At 42.3% G+C, this 24,340-nt stretch overlaps 1 protein-coding gene across 1 annotated transcript in view; it reads right to left on the bottom strand.

Annotated features, from left to right (window-relative positions):
* The window catches only part of LOC126235536 (synaptotagmin-15-like), a gene marked incomplete at its 5' end in the record, with an annotated part of 252,552 nt that overhangs the window by 43,376 nt on the left and 184,836 nt on the right, over positions 1 to 24,340 (bottom strand). Inside the window, one exon of the mRNA XM_049944255.1 lies at positions 19,933 to 20,026. Coding sequence (XP_049800212.1) covers positions 19,933 to 20,026 — 94 coding nt within the window. The remainder of the gene's footprint in view (positions 1 to 19,932; positions 20,027 to 24,340) is intronic.

The following is a 24,340-nucleotide window of genomic DNA, read 5'->3' on the forward strand; positions in this document are numbered from 1 at the left end:
TTTTTACACTGATTCACAAATTTTATTATTAATGTTACTGCACAACCTAGGTTTCGGGTTGTAAGCCCATTTTCAAACATTACTGATTCCCTGGTAATGAAATATCCGAATTGTCGCGTTTTACCTACGTATCCACTTCTAACCTTCCTTGTTCGCAAGTTACCACATGTCTGCATCCTATTTTCAGGATCATTACTGCCATCTGCAACATTAGCCAGACGACTTGATTAGAATGCATCTTTCTATCGCACTAAATGTGTGTCAGTGTATCGACAATACATTTGCTTGTTCACAGTAAAAGTAGGTGTTAAACAATAACTAGAATATGCTTATGGGCTACCTATGTATTTCAACACTAATTAAGCTAGTCATTATTTTCGTTTAGAATTCCTCTGAAAAACACTGACCTGACATAATGACGGGTGGCCACCGCAAGGCAAGAGCAAGTGATGGCTTACTCTGTGTAGTTACACATTCCGTTTTCATCCCCCGTTAGCTGAGTGGCCAGCGCCGCTGAATGCAAAGTGGCCCGGGTTCGATTCCCTGCTGGGGCAAGAGATTTTCTCCGCTCAGAGACTGGGTGTTGTGTTGTCGTCATCATCATTTCATCCCCACCTCTGACGTGCAAGTCGCCCAATCTTCCGTCAAATGCAATAAGTACTTGCCTCGGCGGCCGAACTTCCCCGAATGGGGTACTCCCGGCCCACAATACCGTACGCTTCATCATCATCATCACCTTCATCACCATCATCATCTCAAGGGGCCTCTTTTCCGAGAAACAAAAATCGTGACGCAGTATATCGGGAAACATGACAGTCCCATCTTTCGTTAGAACTACCCTGAGCTACACAGAAAACAGCATGGCGCTAGAACAAAAAACTGTATGTGGAGCTCTCCTCAAAAGCGACGATTATTAAGCATTCGAATCAGGTATTAAAATATTTATTTGTGTCTACTGTCGTTTGATTTCTCTACATAATAAATATATCAATATGTCTCCTTGCTATATACGAAAGACAGAGATTCATAGCGTAAAACACTTGAAACGTTATTCAAGTCCAAGGTGCAATAACTGTACATAAAAGTTATAAAAAAATCCGCCAGTATGTATACGGTAAGGTAAATATGTAACTAAACAAATTCGGCTATTTACTATACAGTGAATCCGCCAGAATAGTGCAGCAACTAGCACATTGCAGACATTGTGAATGTGATCCCAAAGTACACGATAGCGCTTCATACTAGGAATTATGTCCTGAAGCGCGTCGTACGGGCAATAAATAAAGAAAATTGGGGACTTCTGGCAGCAAATTAAAAAAAAAGTTTAAAAAATAAAGAAAAGATACGATTCAATCTTAAGACGCATGAAGACTAGGTCAACGAACGACGGAGACTGGATTCGACCGAACGTTGATTTCCACACCAAACGAAGAGCTTTCGGCCAAAGGATTCGGCCATGTGGAATCGCAGTTGGCTCTGATATCTTGCCGATGTTGTGCAACCCTTGCTATTGTTGTAAGGTGAAAGGCGGATACTTTATTTGTCACGGCAGTTTTCACGTAGTTTTGGCCATAAATGTGAATGAAGCAGGGAATTTGATAAATGAACTCAACCCCCGTAGTATCAATATAGCTATGTTCTGTCTAAGTCCCATTTTGAGACCACAGATCTTGGTCAGAGAGATTAGTTTTACTTTGTCAGAGAAGCAGTCAGTGTGTGTTTGGTTATGTGTTTGCTTTGAGAAGAATGGAAGTTGGCCTACCGTGTTGTGGAGGTAACGTTGTTTGAAATTGAAAATGATTTTGTATTAATACATTCTGAAGAAAAAGTTTGTGCTACTGAGATTGTATGTAAAGTAGCTTATATATACTGTGTTCGTATACTTGCATTGCATTTCACCAGTTGTATGCTGCAGAGGCATTTTTACGAAAAGCGATAAGAAACCGTCTTGCATTGCACACTAGTACGGTAAATGAGATTTAATTTTTGACAGTCTCGTCATTCTCTTAGCAGTGTCATGTTGCACAGCAGACGGGATTTCCGTGTGCACAGGTAGGCAGAATTCATGTCCTCCATAAGGAACAGTGATTGTCAGAGAGCTATTTGTGAAAATAATATCGTAGCTCAGTGGCTTAATACGAGTAGAAGAAATCAATAAAATGCTATAGCGTAACGTGTCCTTCACATACTTTCGTTCAAAATTTGTCTCAGTTCTGTAGCCCTGAACTGAGATTTACGTATTTCAGTATCAGAATAACTTTTATACATTTATCAGAATCCAACCAGACAATTACAAACCCAAGTTATGCAGAATTTTGAACATTACACTTTCAAAGCATTGTTGTGATTCCAGTTTCACTGGCCGATATTATGAGGGAAGAAGAGGATTTATCGGTCGTCCCATATGCAGCATTTACTGAACATCAGAAAAAGAAGACGTAACGATGCTGGTGGACAACCGCTATTTTTTAAAAACTGGGCAGAAAAAAATTAATGCCTACCTTAAAGACGAGTCGGAAAATGGGCTACTTCATAATTTTTTTCGAAATGAAAGCTACAGATTTCAAATTCTCAACGAATTGTGTACGGCATAAAATATCCAAAGGTAAAACAGCTTTTAGGAGAGCTGTACCTGCAGCAGAAAGTTATGTCAGTCGCAGTTTTGTTTGTTTCTTTCTGTCGTTCACGGGAAACAGATATCAATAAAGACACCATATTCTTTTTTTCACATCGTGCATATCACTTTCTAACAGTTGAGTTATTTCCCTCGAAGGGTTTAGTCTTTTTAGTCTGTTATTATAATAGCAGTTTGAAGAGATTCATAAACACTCCCGTTGACGACAAAACTCTATCAGTTTTAATTCTCTCTCTATATTTCACCCCATGAACCATGGACCTTGCCGTTGGTGGGGAGGCTTGCGTGCCTCAGCGATACAGATGGCCGTACGGTAGGTGCAACCACAACGGAGGGGGATCTGTTGAGAGGCCAGACAAACATGTGGTTCCTGAAGAGGGGCAGCAGCCTTTTCAGTAGTAGCAGGGGCAACAGTCTGGATGATTGACTGATCTGGCCTTGTAACATTAACTAAAACGGCCTTGCTGTGCTGGTACTGCGAACGGCTGAAAGCAAGGGTAAACTACAGCCGTAATTTTTCCCGAGGACATGCAGCTTTACTGTATGATTAAATGATGATGGCGTCCTCTTGGGTAAAATATTCCGAAGGTAAAATAGTCCCCCATTCGGAACTCCGGGCGGGGACTACTCAAGAGGACGTCGTTATCAGGAGAAATAAAACTGGCATTCTACGGATCGGAGCGTGGAATGTCAGATCCCTTAATCGGGCAGGTAGGTTAGAAAATTTAAAAAGGGAAATGGATAGGTTAAAGTTAGATATAGTGGGAATTAGTGAAGTTCGGTGGCAGGAGGAAGAAGACTTTTGGTCAGGTGATTAAAGGGTTATAAATACAAAATCAAATAGGGGTAATGCAGGAGTAGGTTTAATAATGAATAAAAAAATAGGAGTGTGGGTTAGCTACTACAAACAGCATAGTGAACGCATTATTGTGGCCAAGATAGACACAAAGCCCATGCCTACTACAGTAGTACAAGTTTATATGCCAACTAGCTCTGCAGATGATGAAGAAATTGATGAAATGTATGACGAGATAAAAGAAATTATTCAGGTAGTGAAGGGAGACGAAAATTTAATAGTCATGGGTGACTGGAATTCGTCAGTAGCAAAAGGGAGAGATGGAAACATAGTAGGTGAATATGGATTGGGGGGAAGAAATGAAAGAGGAAGCCGCCTTGTAGAATTTTGCACAGAGCATAACTTAATCATAGCTAACACTTGGTTCAAGAATCATAAAAGAAGGTTGTATACCTGGAAGAATCCTGGAGATACTAAAAGGTATCAGATAGATTATATAATGGTAAGACAGAGATTTAGGAACCAGGTTTTAAATTGTAAGACATTTCCAGGGGCAGATGTGGATTCTGACCACAATCTATTGGTTATGAACTGCAGATTTAAACTGAAGAAACTGCAAAAAGGTGGGAATTTAAGGAGATGGGACCTGGATAAACTGAAAGAACCAGAGGTTGTAGAGAGTTTCAGGAAGAGCATAAGGGAACAATTGACAGTAATGGGGGAAAGAAATACAGTAGAAGAAGAATGGGTAGCTCTGAGGGATGAAGTAGTGAAGGCAGCAGAGGATCAAGTAGGTGAAAAGACGAGGGCTAATAGAAATCCCTGGGTAACAGAAGAAATATTGAATTTAATTGATGAAAGGAGAAAATATAAAAATGCAGTAAATGAAGCAGGCAAAAAGGAATACAAACGTCTCAAAAATGAGATCGACAGGAAGTGCAAAATGGCTAAGCAGGGATGGCTAGAGGACAAATGTAAGGATGTAGAGGCTTGTCTCACTAGGGGTAAGATAGATACTGCCTACAGGAAAATTAAAGAGACCTTTGGAGAGAAGAGAACCACTTGTATGAATATCAAGAGCTCAGATGGCAACCCAGTTCTAAGCAAAGAAGGGAAGGCAGAAAGGTGGAAGGAGTATATAGAGGGTTTATACAAGGGCGATGTACTTGAGGACAATATTATGGAAATGGAAGAGGCTGTAGATGAAGATGAAATGGGAGATAAGATACTGCGTGAAGAGTTTGACAGAGCACTGAAAGACTTGAGTCGAACCAAGGCCCCGGGAGTAGACAACATTCCATTAGAACTACTGATGGCCTTGGGAGAGCCAGTCATGACAAAACTCTACCATCTGGTGAGCAATATGTATGAGACAGGAGAAATACCCACAGACTTCAAGAAGAATATAATAATTCCAATCCCAAAGAAAGCAGGTGTTGACAGATGTGAAAATTACCGAACTATCAGTTTAATAAGTCACAGCTGCAAAATACTAACGCGAATTCTTTACAGACGAATGGAAAAACTGGTAGAAGCGGACCTCGGGGAAGATCAGTTTGGATTCCGTAGAAATGTTGGAACACGTGAGGCAATACTAACCTTAAGACTTATCTTAGAAGAAAGATTAAGAAAAGGCAAACCTACGTTTCTAGCATTTGTAGACTTAGAGAAAGCTTTTGACAATGTTAACTGGAATATTCTCTTTCAAATTCTGAAGGTGGCAGGGGTAAAATACAGGGAGCGAAAGGCTATTTACAATTTGTACAGAAACCAGATGGCAGTTATAAGAGTCGAGGGGCATGAAAGGGAAGCAGTGGTTGGGAAAGGAGTGAGACAGGGTTGTAGCCTCTCCCCGATGTTATTCAATCTGTATATTGAGCAAGCAGTAAAGGAAACAAAAGAAAAATTCGGAGTAGGTAATAAAATTCATGGAGAAGAAGTAAAAACTTTGAGGTTCGCCGATGACATTGTAATTCTGTCAGAGACAGCAAAGGACTTGGAAGAGCAGTTGAACGGAATGGACAGTGTCTTGAAAGGAGGATATAAGATGAACATCAACAAAAGCAAAACGAGGGTAATGGAATGTAGTCAAATTAAATCGGGTGATGCTGAGGGGATTAGATTAGGAAATGAGACACTTAAAGTAGTAAAGGAGTTTTTCTATTTAGGGAGCAAAATAACTGATGATGGTCGAAGTAGAGAGGATATAAAATGTAGACTGGCAATGGCAAGGAAACCGTTTCTGAAGAAGAGAAATTTGTTAACATCGAGTATAGATTTAAGTGTCAGGAAGTCGTTTCTGAAAGTATTTGTATGGAGTGTAGCCATGTATGGAAGTGAAACATGGACGATAACCAGTTTGGACAAGAAGAGAATAGAAGCTTTTGAAATGTGGTGCTACAGAAGAATGCTGAAGATAAGGTGGGTAGATCACGTAACTAATGAGGAGGTATTGAATAGGATTGGGGAGAAGAGAAGTTTGTGGCACAACTTGACTAGAAGAAGGGATCGGTTGGTAGGACATGTTTTGAGGCATCAAGGGATCACAAATTTAGCATCGGAGGGCAGCGTGGAGGGTAAAAATCGTAGAGGGAGACCAAGAGATGAATACACTAAGCAGATTCAGAAGGATGTAGGTTGCAGTAGGTACTGGGAGATGAAGAAGCTTGCACAGGATAGAGTAGCATGGAGAGCTGCATCAAACCAGTCTCAGGACTGAAGACCACAACAACAACAAATTCAACCCATACTTCAGTATTTTCAAACACAACATATACACATTCGTAGTGAGAGCAGACATTGCCTGCAAGGGAAAGAGCGACTATTGTAATTAAGTTCTTCAGAACAGCATCTAGTCGCACACAGTATGTTTTATTGACAGGCTTTGCTCTTTAACAGCCAACTAGCGTACTTTACACTGCAATCTAGAGAGTTTCTGACGATGCTCTTGTTAAATTATATAGAGAAACCGGTCAATGAAGCACAGTAAGTGCGACTTTTCCTGACCTGGATAACTTAAGCGACCATTCTGGGGACACAACAAATCGCTACTGAACCAACGAACATTCGACGCGGCGTCCACATTAGCAGAGAAGTCCCATAGCTAAACAACCGTCAACGCTTTGATGTTATCGCCAGTAGACCGAACAGCAACCAACACCAAGCGCCTGCTTGACTCCGATTTGCCGCCAGTATCCAATAAGCAGATTTTGTCTAATGAAGCGATTGGCTGTCGCTTATTGGCTTTCGCAGGCCTAAAGTGTACGCGCTGTCAGTCTAACAACGGTAAGTTATTTTCGTACTAACTCCAATATTTCTATTAGGTATATATTTGTCTGTCACATTCAGCCGCCTGGAGGATGGTTTACTGTTGGATATTTTACTTTATTTTCCGTTTAATTATTGGAGTCCTCATTCCTGTTCATATATTAAATCCTAGTGTAGTCACTTGCATGAGATGAGTAATGGTGACACAGCTTCAAATTAGAGACAGTACCTTTCTTTCTTTCTCTGCAAACCGTGCAGGGGTCGTTTGTTTTCTTTATGCCTGGCTGGCGGGAGCATTGCACAACTGCACAAGCGAACCTTCCCGTCGTTTTCAAAATGAAATACTTTGATTGGCCCTGTAGAATTCCGCCCAGAGCTTTCTAGAACTTTCTGGACCTTTGCTCTATTCAGGAAAAACCTGGGGGTAACAGCTGCCCGCAGTTTCCCTACCCCGCAGGTTGGGGTACCGGCCCACGCTCTTTATCGGGCGCCGGGACTAATGTCTTGCCGTCCCTCCATAAAGTACTCTGGACATTGCGTCCAGGGGAGAATCGTGAATTTTCGTTAGACACCGTAATCCGAGCAGCCGGTTAGTGCTCACATTCTGATGGAGCGTGAAGTTAAATACTAAGTCGGATCACAACTCGAGTTAAGTCGAATTTAAAGCTGTTGTTAACAGCGTCATCTGGACTACAGAGTGATTCAGGTTACTTGTCACTGCTTTTGCCCATGGTCGCACTACAAGATCGGTGATTAACTGTACACTAGTTTCCCCCTTTTAAAAAAGGTGTAAGACACTGAGGTAGCCTTTCGCCGCTGCTATTCAATCTATACGCCGAAGAAGCAATGATGGAAATAAAAGAAAGGTTCAAGAGTGGGTTTAAAATACAAGGTTAAAGAATGTCAATGTTAAGATTCGCTGATGACATTGCTATCCTCAGGGGAAGTGAAGAAGTTTCTTTTTTTTTTTGTCATCAGTCTACTGACTGGTTTGATGCGGCCTGCCACGAATTACTTTCCTGTGCTAACCTCTTCATCTCAGAGTAGATGTTCCTCCCAGTGGTGGCAGGATCAAAGGGCTGCAATGCCTGAGATGTGGTTCTAGTAGGCGTATGGTCAGCAGTAAATCTGACGGGGTAGAAGCACTTAAAACTGTATAATTTTCCACGTGTGCAGAACTGTTTTACTTTGACGGAGGTCGCGCCTATTAAGGGAAAGCTTTCCTGACTGAACATCTGTTTACGTGATGACGTAGAGATGCCGCAACTTGGACGCTCCCTCAATTTGTTCCAGTCTTACGACTGTTGTGACACACAAAGAGGACATAGAAACTGTTGGCCTCATACCTGTAGTTCTCTTGTGGACCTCCTGCGTGTGTGCATCGGCTACCGACATCTTCTTTACCCAACCTGAAGCCTCTTGCATTACCTCACGCCGCTAATTATTAAATTACGTAAACTTGTTACGGGCTTCTGCCACGATACTTGTAATATTTTGATTTGTGCCCCCTACCCCCTATTTTTTTTAAAGGGACTTCATCCTGTCCCGTGTTTTAATTAATGTGAGTCTTAAGTGTTCTGCTCTCTTAGGTCAATGTCTTGCACGGCCCGAGTTGTTAAATTTACTTAAATTTTGTCATCTGGTGTTGGCCAATTTTTTGAAGACCTGTGACTGGCCGTTTCTTAATTTGTTAAACTTTTGTTAAAGTTTTTAATGAAAGGGGATTTTATATATCGAGGCGGATTGTCAATGGAGATGCATTTATAGGAATTGTGTAGTAGAGTAATTACCCATCACGTTCTTGGTTTCGCATTAGTCGGTATCCCGTTTACAGATTTGAATTGTGGTAGAAGGTTCTAGAACGCCAGCTCGTCGTCTTTATAAGAATAATTACGCCACATGTTGGTTCAAATCGCTCTGAGCACTATGGGACATATCATTTGAGGTCATAAGTTCCCTGGAACTTAGAACTACTTAAACCTAACTAACCTAAGGACATCACACACACCCATTCTCGAGGCAGGATTCGAACCTGCGACCGTAGCGCCTAGAACCGCCACTACATGTTGGCACTGACAGTTTTTTCCCCTTTCCCTAAATTTGTAAAATTAAAAATTAGACTAAATTGTGTTATTTCTTGCTCAAGTTTTATTTAAGTGCCCGGTGGGCTTCTTTCTAAACTGTTAAAGAATTATTTGGATGGACTATATTTTAAATTTACTAAACAGCAGCAGCCGTTGGGTATACATTGAAAGTATGCTTAACGTGAAACTGGAAATTTTTATCTTATAATCAATCTGCGTGATATGAAACTGGAAAACTGCACTTCGTAAGCTTTTGTAATAGGTGTTGTGCAAGTGGTAAATGATGTGTACTCAAAATGGCCCCTCGCCGGCCGGAGTGGCCGTGCGGTTCTAGGCGCCGAGCCGAGCGACCGCTACGGTCGCAGGTTCGAATCCTTTCTCGGGCATGGATGTGTGTGATGTCCTTAGGTTAGTTGGGTTTCATTAGTTCTATGTTCTAGGGGACTGATGACCTCAGAAGTTAAGTCGCATAGTGCTCAGAGCCATTTGAAACACTTTGAAACGGCCCCTCCTTGCAGGTGATTTACTCAGAGCACCAGGTCGCCATTTGATATTATAATGTAAGATGGAAGGAAGATTAATATTTAACAAATTGTTGACAACGAACTTCAGAATTGGGAAGGATGTGGAAGGAAATCGGCCGTGCCGTTACAAAGGAACCACTCCAGCATTCATGTTAGATTTAGGAGTGCTGTACTAGAGACGTTCGCAAAAGCGCTCGGCAACCCTTTGGGCACCCAGCGCACGCGTGCGGCCTAATTGGCCCCTGCACGCCTCACCTTCACGAACTCGCTCTGTCGCAGCAAGGGACGGACACCAGCGGCCGGTATCAGTGCTAGCAGAGGCCGTCGCTTCCAAGGGACATATTCACGCCCGCCACACACGTGACTAGAAAATAGTGCCGCGAGGATTCGGCCTCCGGCCGCCATATAAAGTCGGCGCCAGAGATGCGCAAGTCAGTTCTTCCGGCTTCGAGAGCTTCTCCTAGCCTCCGGGCGGGTGCCGAAGTCCGTCGTAGGAACTGACGTAGCTGTATCCAGCATTCGTCGTGTTTCCCTTGGTACAATCCGACTGTATCCAGGATAGACTCTTCTGTTCCTATGCCCATGTTATTCAACACAGCTTCATTCGACTTAGCAAATTTTCCTTGCGAATGTATTTGTCTACGAAGATCCTTAATGTGTTAATTTGACAGGTTCTGTAATTACCATACTGTCAGGTCTTCATACCTGGGAATCAATGTAATTGTGGTTTTGTTGTTATCGTCTAAGCAGACGTTTCTTTCCTTTTCCAATAAACTTTTGTAAACTTTGTCACTGTGTCGCTGTGAGCGACACATCAAGTAATATCACAGAAAACATAAATCTGGGTGGGCTGTCGTGGATGTGAATCACCGTCCTCCCGAAACTATCTGTCGATTTATTTGTGTTGTTTTTGGAACGCTATGTCAAATTCTGAAGGTGGCAGGGGTAAAATACAGGGAGCAAAAGGATATTTGCAATTTGTACAGAAACCAGATGGCAGTTATAAGAGTCGAGGGGCATGAAAGGGAGGCAGTGGTTGGGAAGGGTGTGAGACAGGGTTGTAGCCTCTCCCCGATGTTATACAATCTATATATTGAGCAAGCAATAAAGGAAACAAAAGAAAAGTTCGAAGTAGCTATTAAAATTCATGGAGAAGAAATAAAAACTTTGAGGTTCGCTGATGACATTGTAATTCTGTCAGAGACAGCAAGGGACTTGGAAGAGCAGTTGAACGGAATGGATACTGTCTTGAAAGGAGGGTATAAAATGAACATCAACGAAAGCAAAACGAGGATAATGGAATGTAGTCGAATTAAGTCGGGTGATGCTGAGGGAATTAGATTAGGAAATGAGACACTTAAAGTAGTAAAGGAGTTTTGCTGTTTGGGGAGCAAAATAACTGATGATGGTCGAAGTAGAGAGGATATAAAATGTAGACTGGCAATGGCAAGGAAACCATATCTGAAGAAGAGAAATTTGTTAACATCGAGTATAGATCTAAGTGTCAGGAAGTCGTTTCTGAAAGTATTTGTATGGAGTGTAGCCATGTATGGAAGTGAAACGTGGACGATAAATAGTTTAGACAAGAAGAGAATAGAAGCTTTCGAAATGTGGTGCTACAGAAGAATGCTGAAGATTAGATGGGTAGATCACATAACTAATGAGGAGGTACTGAATAGAAGTGGAGAGAAGAGGAGTTTGTGGCACAAATTGACTAGAAGAAGGGATCGGTTGGTATGGAATATTCTGAGGCATCAAGGGATCACCAATTTAGTATTGGAGGGCAGCGTGGAGGGTAAAAATCGTAGAGGGAGACCAAGAGATGAATACATTAAACGGATCGAGAAGGATGTAGGTTGCAGTAGGTACTGGGAGATGAAGGAGCTTGCACAGGTTAGAGTAGCATCGAGAGCTGCATCAAACCAGTCTCTGGACTGAAGACCACAAGAAAATCAACAATGGTGAGCTTATGTGTGTTTGTCGGGTGATCCAGATGAGCAGAAAATTGTACATCGGGTTAATGAAAACTGGTTTTGGTCGCACTTTTTGCTTCGTGTGCAGTTTCAATGTAAGTCGTGACTAATAACAAATTCAAATGACGCACTCCGTATCTTTTAAACAGCTCCAGATTACTAGTGTGATGACGAGAGAATTTGAAGGTTTGTCTTCTAAATCTACTAGGTAAGTTATTTTGGATGTGTACGATTGCTCTGGAACAGGCCAGAATTCGTCACGTTATACTGTGGAGCAGTTTAATCGGAGGCTGACAGTTCGCCAAGTTACATCTCAATGTATCATCCGCTATCGAGGCTGTCTTGTATAGCCTCTCTAGGCATCATCTAGCTGGAAGGAATTTGGACGCAAGAGGCAGCTGCACGATGCGTTATTGCCCGGCGACAAACTGCAAATCTCCCATCCGTGTCTCACGGCAACTCTTCATGGTGATCCATTCGTGAAGGGAGTCTTTAAGTTTTCCAGGACTCTTGGTACTCTTCTAGACTATATACCGTTAACAGATTTTATCCTGTTTGTTCTTTCCTTTGTGATTAACAATACAACGATGACATATACTCTCTGCACAAACCTGCCATAATCACTTTCAGCAAAGCAGTTTCATTTAGAGATGCCCCTTGAACTGTTGCTTCAACTAACGGCGAGAGAGCTTCAGCGCTCTAGTTCGCCACAATGCAAAACCCCCACAACCACGGCACCATATCATCACATTCATCGCGCCTCCACAGCCCGGACAACGTGAAGGAACAAAGCGATGGCCGAAAAAGTTACATCAAGCATCACAAGATTTCGAAATTCCCAACGTCCGAGATATAACTCATAACGGCTGAAGTACCAGAACCCAGTATGGCAAGATACGACTAATTATCGTAACTTCAAGAAGAAAAATGGTGTAAAATATGGAAGTCTCGAACCGTTAATGATCCAGTTATGACAGATCACGCTCATTTAATCTAAACGGGTTCACTTTGAACAGGAAAATGTGGACTAGATTCAACGATAAACTGTGCAATATAAATTGGGCAAATGTGTGAACGGAGACCCATCAGCTTTCCCGCATGAGAACAGACGACCATGGAACATCTGCGAAAAGAATGCGCTTCCTGGAAAGTTACTTTAGTTCTGTCAGTCTGCACAGACGCGGTGGTATTCCTCAACCAGCCGCAAATGCTTGAGGCAGCTTATTGATGGAAGCCCTCAACATTCTACTTTTGAATTTCCTCTTACTTTGAAAATAGCTGTTATTCTTGTAAATAAGTAGATAAAAATGAAATATGCCTAAAAATAAGCCAGCAGTAGGGGAGTCAAATAAGGTGGCATGAATCAGGCATGAAACGCATTAAATTTCAACGACAACAAAGTATTAAGGATAACAATAGTAGCTTAAACATGGGCTAAGGAGAGTAGTATAAGAATGTTGTCCTCTGGGAGTAAAGAAGAGTCTTGTTTTCAGAGAAAACTTCAACTGCAGATATGGCATCCATATTTATGGGCATTTAAGAACCAATATATTTTGCAAAGAAGTTATTGCCTTATTGTTGTTATTGTCTTGATTAAATCTGCCATTTAAATGTGAACCGAGAACTAGCAGTTGCACCTGTGGTCTAGAGGTAGCGTCTTTGATTAATAATCAAGAACGTTCTCGGTCCCAGGTTCGAATCCTCCCAACGTTTAAATTTTCAATAAAAATTATCGGCAATCGCGGCCGAAGACTTCCGGCATAAGAGGTCACCCTCATTCTGCCAACGGCCTCGTCATAAAGGGCGGAGGAGCGGACAGAGATTCAGGGCGCTCTCTTGTCCTTGGATTGGGAAACTGCCCCTAAAGGCTAAGGAATCAGCAATGATCAACGGCATAAGGAAGCAGAAGGCAATGGAAACCACTGCATTAAAGACATATGTGAATCTACAGGGCATGTGGTCTGCAACTGAAAAAGATCATCAATCTCTTAATTGGCAAAAGATTCCGCAATAGTCCCCCTCTCGGATCTGCAGGATGGACTGACCATGAGAAAAAGATTGAATAATCAAGGAAAGGATAACGTTCTATGAATCGGGTCGTGGAATGTCAGAAGTCTTAAGGTCTTAGGGGAACTAGAAAATGTGAAAACGGAAATGCTAAGTCTCAATTTAGATATTTTGGGGGCCACTTCAATTACCCCACAATATCTAAATTGAGATTTAGCAATGGAGAGAAGACAAGTATTTCGGTCAGATGCGTATACAGGGTGTTACAAAAAGGTACGGCCAAACTTTCAGGAAACATTCCTCAGACACAAATAAAGAAAAGATGTTATGTGGACATGTGTCCGGAAACGCTTAATTTCCATGTTAGAGCTCATTTTAGTTTCGTCAGTATGTACTGTACTTCCTCGATTCACCGCCAGTTGGCCCAATTGAAGGAAGGTAATGTTGACTTTGGTGCTTGTGTTGACATGCGACTCATCGCTCTACAGTACTAGCATCAAGCACATCAGTACGAAGCATCAACAGGTTAGTGTTCATCACGAACGTGGTTTTGCAGTCAGTGCAATGTTTACAAATGCGGAGTTGGCAGATGACCATTTGATGTATGGATTAGCACGGGGCAATAGCCGTGGCGCGGTACGTTTGTATCGAGACAGATTTCTAGAACGAAGGTGTCCCGACAGGAAGACGTTCGAAGCAATTGATGGGCGTCTTAGGGAGCACGGAACATTCCAGCCTATGACTCGCGACTGGGGAAGACCTAGAACGACGAGGACACCTGCATTGGACGAGGCAATTCTTCGTGCAGTTGACGATAACCCTAATGTCAGCGTCAGAGAAGTTGCTGCTGTACAAGGTAACGTTGACCACGTCACTATATGGAGAGTGCTACGGGAGAACCAGTTGTTTCCGTACCATGTACAGCGTGTGCAGGCACTATCAGCAGCTGATTCGCCTCCACGGGTACACTTCTGCGAATGGTTCATCCAAAAATGTGTCAATCCTCATTTCAGTGCGAATGTTCTCTTTACGGATGAGGCTTGATTCCAACGTGATCAAATTGTAAATTTTCACAATCAACATGTGTGGGCTGACGAGAATCCGCACGCAATTGTGCAATCACGTCATCAACACAGATTTTCTGTGAACGTTTGGGCAGGCATTGTTGGTGATGTCTTGATTGGGCCCCATGTTCTTCCGCCTACACTCAATGGAGCACGTTATCATGATTTCACACGGGATACTCTACCTGTGCTGCTAGAACATGTGCCTTTACAAGTACGAAACAACATGTGGTTCATGCACGATGGAGCTCCTGCACGTTACAGTCGAAGTGTTCGTGCGCTTCTCAACAACAGTTTCGGTGAGCGACGGGTTGGTAGAGGCGGACCAGTTCCATGGCCTCCACGCTCTCCTGACCTCAACCCTCTTAACTTTCATTTATGGGGGCATTTGAAAGCTCTTGTCTATGCAACCCCGGTACCAAATATAGAGACTCTTCGTGCTCGTATTGTGGACGGCTGTGACACAATACGCCGTTCTGCAGGGCTGCATCAGCGCATCAGGGAGTCCATGCGACGGAGGGTGGATGCATGTATCCTCGCTAACGGAGGACATTTTGAACATTTCCTGTAACAAAGTGTTTGAAGTCACGCTGGTACGTTCTGTTGGTGTGTGTTTCCATTCCATGATTAATGTGATTTGAAAAGAAGTAATAAAATAAGCTCTAACATGAAAAGTAAGCGTTTCCGGACATTTGTCATTTGTCACATAACATATTTTCTTTCTTTGTGTGGGAGGAGTGTTTCCTGAAAGTTTGGCCGTATCTTTTTGTAACACCCTGTAGAGTAATATCAACAGCAGCAGTAACGGTATAACGGAAGTAGAATTTGTTGTGAATAGGAAGATAGGGTAGAGAGTGTGTAACTGTGAACAGTTCAGTACTACTGTTGTTCTCATCAGAATCGACACCAAACCTTGACCGACGACAATAATACAGGTAAACATGGCGACGTCACAAGCAGAAGATGAAGAGATAGAGAAAGTATATTGAGGATGTTGAATGGGTATTACAGTACGTTAAGGGAGATGGAAATCTAATAGTGATGGGGACTGGAAGGCGGCTGTAGGGCAAGGCGCAGCGGAAATAGTTACGTGAGAGTGTGGGCTTGATACTAGGAATGAGAGAAAGGAAAGAGTAATTGAGTTCTGCGATAAATTTCAACTAGTAACGTTGGATAATCTGTTCAAGAATCACAAGAGGAGGAGGTATATTCGGAAGAAGCAATGAGATACGGGAAGATGTCAGTTAGTTTACATCATGGTCAGGCAGAGATTCAGAAATCAGATACTGGCCGTAAAAGCGTATGCAAGAGCATAGGCAAACAAGTGGCATACGGAACTACTAAGGAATGAAGAGATACGCTTTAAGTTCTCTATGGCTATAGATACCGAGGTAAGAAATCGTTCAGTAGGCATTTCAGCTGAAGAGGGAAGACATCTATGAAAAGGGCTATCGCAAAAGTTGGAAAGGAAAACATAGACACAAGGAAGGTAACTGCCAAGAAAGCATGGATAACAGAACAAATACTTCAGCTGATTGAAGAAATTAAGTAGTAAAAAAGACAAGAAATTCAGGAATACAGAATTATAAGTCAGTTAGACTGAGAAAAAAAGAATGTGCAGGGAAGCTAAGGCGAAATGGCTGCATGAAAAATTTGAAGAAGTTGGAACAAAATAATTGTCGGAAGGACTCACTCAGCATATAGATAGGTCAAAATAATATTCGTTGAAATTAAAATCAAGGATGGTAACATTAAACGTTCAAACAAAATTGCATTGTTAAATGAAGAGGAGAAGTGCTCTACGAGGAGGTAGACTTGTCTGGTGACGCGATAGAAGAAGAAACTGGAGTCGACAGAGAAGAGATGGTGGATCAAGTATTAGAATCAGAATGATGACTTAAAATGACTTAAAATCAGATAAATGACTTAAAATCAGATAAGGCAGATGAAATAGATAACATTCCATCAGAATTTATAAAATGATTTGGCGAAGTAGAGAAAAATCAACTATTCATGTTGGTGTGCAGAATGTATGAGTCTGGCAATATACTATCGAATTTCAGGAAAAATATCATCCACACAATTCCGAAGACTGAAACGGCTCACAAGGGCGAGAATTATCGCCCAGTCAGCTCAACAGCTCATGAATCCAAATCGTTGACAAGAATAATGTACAGAAGATCGGAAAAGAAAATTAAGAATGTATTAGATCAAAATCAGTTTGGGTTTAGGCAAGATAAAGGCACCAGAGAGGCAGTTTTGACGTTGCATCTGATAGTGGAAGCAAGACAAAAAAAATCAGGACATATTCGTAGTATTTTGTGAACCTGGAAGAAGCGTTCGACAATGTGAAACAGTGCGAGATTTTCGAAATTCTGAGGAAAATAGGAATACGTTATCATGGGAGACGGGTAATATACGACATGTACAGGAGACAAGCGAGTATAATAAGAGCAGGAAGGAAGTGCTCGGATTAAAAAGGGTGTAAGACAGGGATGTAGTCTTTCGCCCTAATGTTCAGTCATCGAAGAAGCAATGATGCAAATAAAGAAAAGGCTCAAGAGTGCAGTTAAAAGTCAAGGTGAAAGGATATCAATGATTATATTTTTCTGATGACATTGCCATCCTTAGTGACAGTTCAGAAGAGTTACAGGATCTGTTGAATAGAATGAACGATTTCATGAGAACAGAGTATGGACTGAGAGTAAATAGAAGAAAGAGGAAGGTAATGAGAAGCAGCAGAAATGAGAAAAACAAGAAACTTGACGCCAGCGTTGATGGTCAGGAAGTAGAAGTAGGTAAGGAATTCTGCAACCTAGGCTACAAAATAACCCATGTCGGATGGAGCAAGGAGGACATCAAAAGCAGGCTGGTATTGGCAAAAACAGCATTCCCAGCTAAGAGAAGTCTACTAGGATCAAACATACGTCTTAGTTTGAGCAATAAATTTCTGAGAATTTCCGTTTGGAGCACAGTATTTTATGGTAGTGAAACATGGATTCTGGGAAAACCGGAAAAGAAGAGAATCGAAGCATTTGAGATGTTGTGCTACAGACGAATGTTGAAAATCAGGCGGACTGAGAAGATAAGGAATGGGGAGGTTCTGCACAGAACCGTAGAGGAAAGGAATGCACGGAAAATTCTGATAAGAAGTGCCTCTACTCTTCAGCTAGTTGGCGCATGTCACTAGTTCTCTACGTGGCATACTTACGCCAAGTGGGATCCGATGCCACGTTTTATTTTTAGTGTCATATAGATACAAATCTCTCAAGTAAAACACTGCGCATTGTTGAATACAATATAAAAGTGTGATATTTTAATAATAGTTATGGCAAGTCTCTAAATTAGAGAACTACTACTTTTAAATCATGTATTTTAAATGGTGATTAAGTGGACGACACGCATATGCACTAGACAGTCAACGACTCCCGCATTGGATATAGGTAATGTGATTCTACATTCAATACTTTCTGAAAAAGACGGTTTTAAAACTGTCGAAACGGTGGTCAAGGCTTATTAAACCTATGAGCTGTGGTAAAAAAATCTGCTGTTTTAAAGAGCGCGCTGCAGCGCGTTGTGTGAAGCAGTCGCCCTCCGTTTCTGGCGGTGGCGCTGGTGTGGAAATCGCAGCTTTGGTGTCTCCCTCTGGTGGGAAAGCGTAAAGGTTGCCTGTTCACGTGCATTAAGGGGCGCTATGAGCTCGGTAGAGGGGCATATGCTGCTGCCAGCCCGCCCCAATTGGGAATTGAAATACAATAAAGGAAAAAAAAACTCGGTACAGGAGAGTCGGTCAGTAGAGGCGAGGCTAGTCAGTTGGTCAACCGGCTCAGTGAGGGGCAGTCAGTGTGTGTGTGTCATCGGAGCGCGAGTATGTCTGTCGTTTGGATCAAACTGTAAGCCACAAAACGAGAGTCTTTCCACTCCGCCAGTAAGAGATCTCAGCTAGTGGTCGCCCGGTCGGGGCTGAGTTCCTGCATCTGAGTCTGCGCGTTAGGCCGCCAGTCTGCTTGAATTGCTCGGGCAACGGTCATTGGCAGTTGGATTGGTCGGTTGGTTGGTCGCGCACTGAGACACGAGATCACTTGTCCGCCTTGAGCGTCGGCGCATGTGAGGTCCCCACGTGAGTCCCGTGGGCAGCGCTGTAAAGAAAGGGGTAGTGGCTTCGCGGTTCACAAGAGAGCAACATGAGCGAAACCACGACGTCGGGCTGGCCGGGGCGAGCTGTGACGCCGTGCGACGGGAGATCGGCGCGCCTTCCTGCGTCTGTTGAAGCGGCTGGCAGCGGACGGTTCGGGAGAGCGTTGGGGGTGCTGCGCCAGGTCTTCGCCAGAAATCGCAGTTTATTAGAAGTTAAGTGACTGGAGATATGTTGTTTCATTTACTTGTTAAATTCTACTTGTTTTCTGGGTGAGGTCACCAGCCTCTTTGTTTTGGGGTCGTCCCACCATTCTTCTCCGTTTGCCCACCCACGGGAAGGTGGTTATTGCGAATTGAGTGGTCCGTTTTTCCATTGTGGAATTGAGGAGGTTTAGAGCAACCTGTGGTTTGGGTTGTTTAGTAACCCCCCCCCCCCCTCCGTCAATCTGCCATACGTTAATAGCTGCATCTGTCGTGTTTGTCGGATTCAGTGTCAACGAATTTATAGAATTATGGTAAGGGCCGAATTCCTGAAATATGTTTTTATCTTGCCTATCATCTTGCGAGGCGGTATATATGTAATGTAGAGCACGTTGTACACTTTATGTAAGTCTGAATTTCACGGGTTTTATTTAAATAGTGATTTTTATAAATTTGCCACCATTCCACCGTAAGAGCCCTTTTAAAAACAAATTGCACTTTTGATGGAAAATAAGTTCTCAGTGTGAGTGTTTGTACCATTTACATCCCTCTTACGGGGTGCATAGTTAATTTGTTTGTGTGAGTTGTTAAAAATTTTAGTTCAAAGTAATCTGGTGTGTTACAGATTTGCACCAGTGTAGTTTTTCAGAGGTCGTCGTGAGCGGTCGTGACTACGGCCGTGTTGAAAGGGAGTGGAAGCTTCTCAGCACGAAGGCCCTTACTGCAACAAAAATTTTTTTTATTCTGCCTCTGAATAATTTAACACGATATTTCGAGGGTGCTTTTCTGCTTAAAATTTTAAAACTGTTTTGAAAAGCTTTAGGAATAAAATTCACATTTGTTAAATTGTAACTTGATATCTCGAGGGTGCTTTTTTGCTTATAAATTTTAAATCTGCTTTGAAAAAGGCTTTTATGAATAAAATTTCCATTGGTTGAAATTTAATTTGTTTCCATCAGATACTCTTTCGCAACTACTTCCACGCTCACATAGTGTGTTAATGTTCTCGATGAATCGCTAGTAAATAAAGTAAATTCTTTAAGAACATATTTTGAAAGTAAATTTTCGCTGTTAAACCTGTATTTTAACTGGCTGCCTTTTACTTCCTGTCTACTGAACCTCTTGCATGCACAGTTCCTGAAGCGCAGCCATGTTCAAAATCACACAAGAATGATGTTCCATAGAAGAATGCTGAAGATTATTTGAGTAGATGGTTTAACTGAGGTTTAGAGCCTTTGACTTACCTGAAAGACAAACGTCTCGTCGAAGTACGGGTTGCAGGTCTTTTTCTTCTGCTTGGACTGCAGACATCGCCGCTCGTCTGGCAGCAAATGCAGTCTACGAAAAATAAGACGAGAACGCTGAAAATGTACCAGTTACGACCACTAAGAGCTATCTTTTCAAGGAACAGGAAATTTTCTTTTTTAGGAATACAAGCTGATGAAATATTAATGAATAATTCTAGAACTGACTACAGGCCTAGAAGTAATTAGAAAATGTAACAAGTAAGCATTATCATCACAAACTTTGGTTACTGAAGCAGCTAATACAGGGTGTTTCAAAAATGACCGGTATATTTGAAACGGCAATAAAAACTAAACGAGCAGCGATAGAAGTACACCGTTTGTTGCAATATGCTTGGCACAACAGTACATTTTCAGGCGGACAAACTTTCGAAATTACAGTAGTTACAATTTTCAACAACAGATGGCGCTGCGGTCTGGGAAACTCTATAGTACGATATTTTCCACATATCCACCATGCGTAGCAATAATATGGCGTAGTCTCTGAATGAAATTACCCGAAACCTTTGACAACGTGTCTGGCGGAATGGCTTCACATGCAGATGAGATGTACTGCTTCAGCTGTTCAATTGTTTCTGGATTCTGGCGGTACACCTGGTCTTTCAAGTGTCCCCACAGAAAGAAGTCACAGGGGTTCATGTCTGGCGAATAGGGATGCCAATCCACGCCGCCTCCTGTATGTTTCGGATAGCCCAAAGCAATCACACGATCATCGAAATATTCATTCAGGAAATTAAAGACGCCGGTCGTGCGATGTGGCCGGGCACCATCTTGCATAAACCACGAGGTGTTCGCACTGTCGTCTAAGGCAGTTTGTACCGCCACAAATTCACGAAGAATGTCCAGATAGCGTGATGCAGTAATCGTTTCGGATCTGAAAAATGGGCCAATGATTCCTTTGGAAGAAATGGCGGCCCAGACCAGTACTTTTTGAGTATGCAAGGACGATGGGACTGCAACATGGGGCTTTTCGGTTCCCCATATGCGCCAGTTCTGTTGATTGACGAAGCCGTCCAGGTAAAAATAAGCTTCGTCAGTAAACCAAATGCTGCCCACATGCATATCGCCGTCATCAATCCTGTGCACTATATCGTTAGCGAATGTCTCTCGTGCAGCAATGGTAGCGGCGCTGAGGGGTTGCCGCGTTTGAATTTTGTATGGATAGAGGTGTAAACTCTGGCGCATGAGACGATACGTGGACGTTGGCGTCATTTGGACCGCAGCTGCAACACGGCGAACGGAAACCCGAGGCCGCTGTTGGATCACCTGCTGCACTAGCTGCGCTTTGCCCTCTGTGGTTGCTGTACGCGGTCGCCCTACCTTTCCAGCACGTTCATGCGTCACGTTCCCAGTCCGTTGAAATTTTTCAAACAGATCCTTTATTGTATCGCTTTTCGGTCCTTTGGTTACATTAAACCTCCGTTGAAAACTTCGTCTTGTTGCAACAACACTGTGTTCTAGGCGGTGGAATTCCAACACCAGAAAAATCCTCTGTTCTAAGGAATAAATCATGTTGTCCACAGCACACTTGCACGTTGTGAACAGCACACGCTTACAGCAGAAAGACGACGTACAGAATGGCGCACCCACAGACTACGTTGTCTTCTATATCTTTCACATCACTTGCAGCGCCATCTGTTGTTGAAAATTGTAACTACTGTAATTTCGAAAGTTTGTCCGCCTGAAAATGTACTGTTATCCCAAGCATATTGCAACAAACGGTGTATTTCTATCGCTGCTCGTTTAGTTTTTACTGCCGTTTCAAATATACCGGTCATTTTTGAAACACCCTGTATATGGTATATAAGTTTAAATTTCGTCATATTCTTTAACAATTAGAAGTTGTCTGCTGTTTAGTTAGATAGAACGAGTTATTGAGTTAGTTTTGTTGCTCATTAGATACATTGTAAATGACGAACTGAAAATGTAATTTAAATTGGCGGTTTTTGTAGTTGTAATATGCAACCAAATGCTTTGTGAATTTGACGATTGTACCTTAAAATAGTTTTAGAGCCATTGCAGGCTCATCTTCTGGCGAAAGTGTTGGTGCAACACTGTTTTCTGCACCATGCGCAGATAATTATAATGCCTGCCGAAATTTAAGTGTAAGTTACAGAAATATGTGTGTGTGTGTTCGCGACTTACTTGTGTTCGTTGTCGAAGTTGTCAGCGCTCATACGAAAATTAATAGGGGAGAGTAGGGTTAAAATGGCTAAAAGCAACTTAAAATAAGGAGTAAATCCCATAGAATTTCACCCATTCTCTCCGAGTGTCACTCACGCCCATTCACACAACCACAGACAATGTCGCATCCCTTAAGACAACGTAAAATTGGTGAAATGCTCTAAAATTTGTAATAAAAACACAAGTAATACAAGAGAAAAGCTAAAATAACTACGCAAGGAACTGTAACTGGCTAACCACTTACAAAAACAGAGATGATCCAGCCTCTCTGATAATACATTAAAATTTTCTCCTCAAAATTTTGGGGAACAAGTCGGACATTTCAAGAAACATTGGGTCGTACCACATTCGTTTGATATTCTGTTGAATTAGAGGGCAAATCTAACGGGAAATGAGCTGCCGATGTCTGGTCTGAAATGAACACAATCTACTAAAATGTGGCGCACCGTGATCTCTACGTCAGAAGCATTAAACGTTTGAGGGTCCTCTCGACGGAACAAGAAGCCATGCCTTATACCGATGTTTACTATGCGAAGACGAGTGAAGAGGACCTCAATTCGTTTGCCTCGGTGGAAGCAGGTGCACCACGGGAGCGTTATGGGCAGAAATGATATTTATGTTTCAGTATAGTTACACTGAGGCGACGAAAGTCATGGAATAGTGATATGCACATACAAGGTGCGGCTAGAAAAAAACCGGACTGATGCTGGAAAAAACATTTATTTACAATTATTTACAATTTCATGTTATCTCCTTCAATGTACTCTCCTCCTCGGTCTCTACACCGCTCCATACGAATCTTCCACTGTTCATAGCAATGCTGCAGATCATTTTCGGTAAGTCCATACATTACTTCCGTCGCTTTTTCTTTTACTGCTTCAACAGTCTCAAATCTAGTTCCTTTCAAAGCTGACTTGACTTTAGGGAAAAGAAAAAAGTCACAGGGGGCCAAATCAGGTGAGTAGGGTGGATGATCTAACATGGGAATGTTGTGTTTTGCCAAAAACGTCTTCACTGACAACGCACTGTGAGCTGGGGCATTGTCTTGGTGAAGGATCCATGACTTTTTTTCTCCACAAATCGTTCCGTTTTCTCCGTACTCGCTCACGTAGGGTAGCCAGGACGCTAATGTAGTAATGCTGATTCACTGTTTGTCCCTCTGGTACCCAATCAATGTGCACAATCCCTTTGATGTCGAAAAAAAAAACAATCATCATTGCCTTGAATTTCGATTTTGACATTCGTGCTTTTTCTTGTCGTGGAGAACCAGGAGTTTTCCAATGCATCGATTGGCATTTAGTTTCGGGATCGTAAGAAAAAACCACGATTCATCGCAAGTAATAACATTTTGAAGGAAGGTGGGATCACTTTCAATGTTTTCCAGGATGTCAGAACAAATCATTCTTCGGCGTTCCTTCTGTTCAATTGTGAGACACTTTGGAACCATTTTTGAACACACTTCGTTCATGTTGAAACTTTCATGAAGAATCTGCCTAACACTTTCCTTGTTAACTCCTGTTAACTCAGACACTGCTCTGATTGTTAAACGGCGATCTTGTCGAACAAGTTTACCGATTTTTTCAATGTTTGCATCAGTTTTTGCTGACAATGGTCTGCCAGTGCGAGTGTCATCACTGGTGTCTTCGCGGCCATCTTTAAATCGTTTAAACCACTCAAACACTTGTGTTCGCGATAAACAATCATCGCGGTACACTTGTTGTAACATTACAAACGTTTCACTTGCAGATTTTCCTAGTTTGAAACAAAATTTGATGTTAACACGCTGTTCTTTCTGTACACTCAACATTTTCCGACGCACAGACAAAACGTCAACTACTTAAAACAGACGCCACGGGCAGACTGAGTGAAGGAGGCAGATGAAACTCGAGCAGTAGGCGGAGCGAGAGTCACGTGACAGGCCACGCGACTTTCAGCCTTATTGCATTCGTTTTATTGTTTCACCAGTACTAGTCCGGTTTTTTTCCAGCCACACCTCGTATGCAGATGGCGGTAGTATCGCGTACACAACGGCGGAACTGCCATTTTAACTCAGGTGATTCATGTGAAATGCGACGTCATTAAGGCCGCACGACGAGAATTAACACACGTGGAAGTCGGAATGGTAGTTGGAGCTGAATGCAAGGGACATTCTATTTCGGAAACC

The sequence above is a fragment of the Schistocerca nitens genome, chromosome 2, assembly GCF_023898315.1.
Source record: "Schistocerca nitens isolate TAMUIC-IGC-003100 chromosome 2, iqSchNite1.1, whole genome shotgun sequence".
Classification (NCBI taxonomy): Eukaryota; Metazoa; Arthropoda; class Insecta; order Orthoptera; family Acrididae; genus Schistocerca; species Schistocerca nitens.